Raw genomic sequence first — 2,097 nt, forward strand, 5'->3', positions numbered from 1 at the left:
GTTAATCCTCCTCCAAACCACCTCCTTGGCAGGGTTCCAAGCCGCTTTCATGTCGGCGATTAGCGCCCCCTGTCCAAAGGACTTGTTCGTCAAAACCCTAGCCAGTGCAAGCCACTTTGGCTTCTCATCTGGCTCCTCTGCTTCTTCTTCCCACACCAAATTATCCAATTCATCCTGCTCCAGATGCAAGCGCTCCAGCAAAACGCTAGGGTCTTCCGGGGTTTTGGATCGCGATCCGCTTGCCTCCGAGGGTGCGGCCATCTTCCTGGTTGGGGAAACCCTAGCCGTCAGGGTCACACAAAGACGGACCCCACATGTCATCCGCACTACAACACCATACAATACTGCAGAGGATCTCAACCCCAAGTACGTCATGGTATACACCGTAGAAAGAAATTGTTGTCTTGGGTACCTCCGCGTATGGCCTCTAGATTTTAGCTTGATCCGGGAATCTTAATTACCATTGTTGTTATAGTTTGATCATGAGCATGAAACCAAACCAGCATCTTATCCTGCTGCTAATGGCCAAGGAGCACACACACACACACGTGATCCATGACAACACAATAAACTAGGCGATTTAGGTAGCAGTTAGGAGTCTGCAGCATCTTAATTATGAATGATAATAATAGTAGCACAAGCACAACAAGGCAAGCCAATCCAAAGCTTAGCTAAGCCAAGCCAGGGGTCCATCCCTCCCTCCCTCCTCCTCCCCCTACCTCTCTCTGGTCCCAACGACCCCTTCTCCCTTCTCGAACTCCAGCTGGCCACCCAGCTACCACCAAGCTACTGTCGCTCGCTCACCAATCCTCCCGTCTTGCCCGACTACACGCCAGCGCCATGGATGGTTAGCTAGCTAGCTCTTGCGCTCTTGTGCAATCCCTTCCTCTGGGACTTGTCGTCATGGAGAAGCAGCGGGTGGTGGTGGTGGTGGAGGACGCCCCGGCGTCGCGCGCGGCGCTGCAGTGGGCCGTGCGCAACTTCATCCGGGCCGGCGACTCCATCGCGCTGCTGCACGTGTGCGCGCCGGCCCGCTCCAGGCGCCGCCGGCGGCGCCTCCGCCTCCAAGGCTTCCAGCTCGCGCTCGCCTTCAGGGACCTCTGCGACGGCGGCGTCGCGGAGGCCATGGTGGAGATCGTGGTGCGGGAGGGGGAGCTCGCGCCGACGGTGGCCGCGGCCGTGGCGCAGCTCCGGGCCTCCACGCTCGTCGTCGGCCTCCACGACAAGAGCTTCCTCTACGGGTACGTAAGCAGATAGATAAGATTCAGCTCGTCTGAACTCGCCGCGAGGTGTCATGCTCTGAATTTGCTTCGGTCAGGTCGCCGAGCCCGTACGAGGGCGCGGGCGGGCTGGGGTGCCGGGTGCTGGCCGTCCGGCAGCACGCGACGGCGCGGCGCGGGGCCGTGGAGGCGGAGCTCACCCAGGTGGAGACCATACGGCTGCAGTAAGCGCACATCACAACCAATCACCACCGCATTTTCTGACACCAAATCCACTTCTTGCTCTGACTGTACCGATCGAAATCCGCAGCGTGCCGCCGCCCAAGATCCCGTTCCCGATCTTCGCGCTGCCGCTGGGGGTGATCTGGCGGCGATCGTCGTCGTCGTCGAAGAAGAGGAGATGAATGAACGGATGCCGACATCTCCGGACGGACGGACTTGTGTCTCAACCTGCAAGTTCATCCATCCAACCTCCTCTGCTTGCTAGCCCTGTACAGACAGACATCATTTTTTTTTCTTTTTACCATAAATCTTTCTTCTTCTTCTTTCATAGCTCATCGAATCGAGTGATAGACACAGCACATCAATAGAACATGCATCGCCATGATTGATCTTTTCCAAGTGCCGAAACAGGTACGGTCGAGTAGTATTTATTTCCTCGTGAAAGAACATGCCGTTGCTTCCTCTGGAGTTCGTCCATCCACAACAAAAATAAGAGAAAAGAAAAGAAAAGAAACGACGCTCATGTCATGTGTGCACGTACAAGTACAATCCAATCTATGAACCGGCAGAAATTCCATGGAGAGGCGCTCCCTGTTTCACCAGCTGCGCAACACAAAAGAGAAAAAGGAAAAAAATGCAGGGATCCATGATGACA

At 55.7% G+C, this 2,097-nt stretch overlaps 1 protein-coding gene across 1 annotated transcript; it reads left to right on the forward strand.

Annotated features, from left to right (window-relative positions):
* The first annotated feature begins 631 nt into the window (after positions 1-631).
* Positions 632-1,841, forward strand: LOC119280412. The gene is made up of 3 exons (XM_037561270.1): positions 632-1,241; positions 1,319-1,444; positions 1,531-1,841. Exons 1-3 carry the CDS (start codon positions 904-906, stop codon positions 1,622-1,624), a joined length of 558 nt encoding a protein of 185 aa, XP_037417167.1. The 5' UTR covers positions 632-903; the 3' UTR covers positions 1,625-1,841.
* The last annotated feature ends 256 nt before the right edge of the window (positions 1,842-2,097 follow it).

The sequence above is a fragment of the Triticum dicoccoides genome, chromosome 3B (assembly GCF_002162155.2).
Source record: "Triticum dicoccoides isolate Atlit2015 ecotype Zavitan chromosome 3B, WEW_v2.0, whole genome shotgun sequence".
Classification (NCBI taxonomy): Eukaryota; Viridiplantae; Streptophyta; class Magnoliopsida; order Poales; family Poaceae; genus Triticum; species Triticum dicoccoides.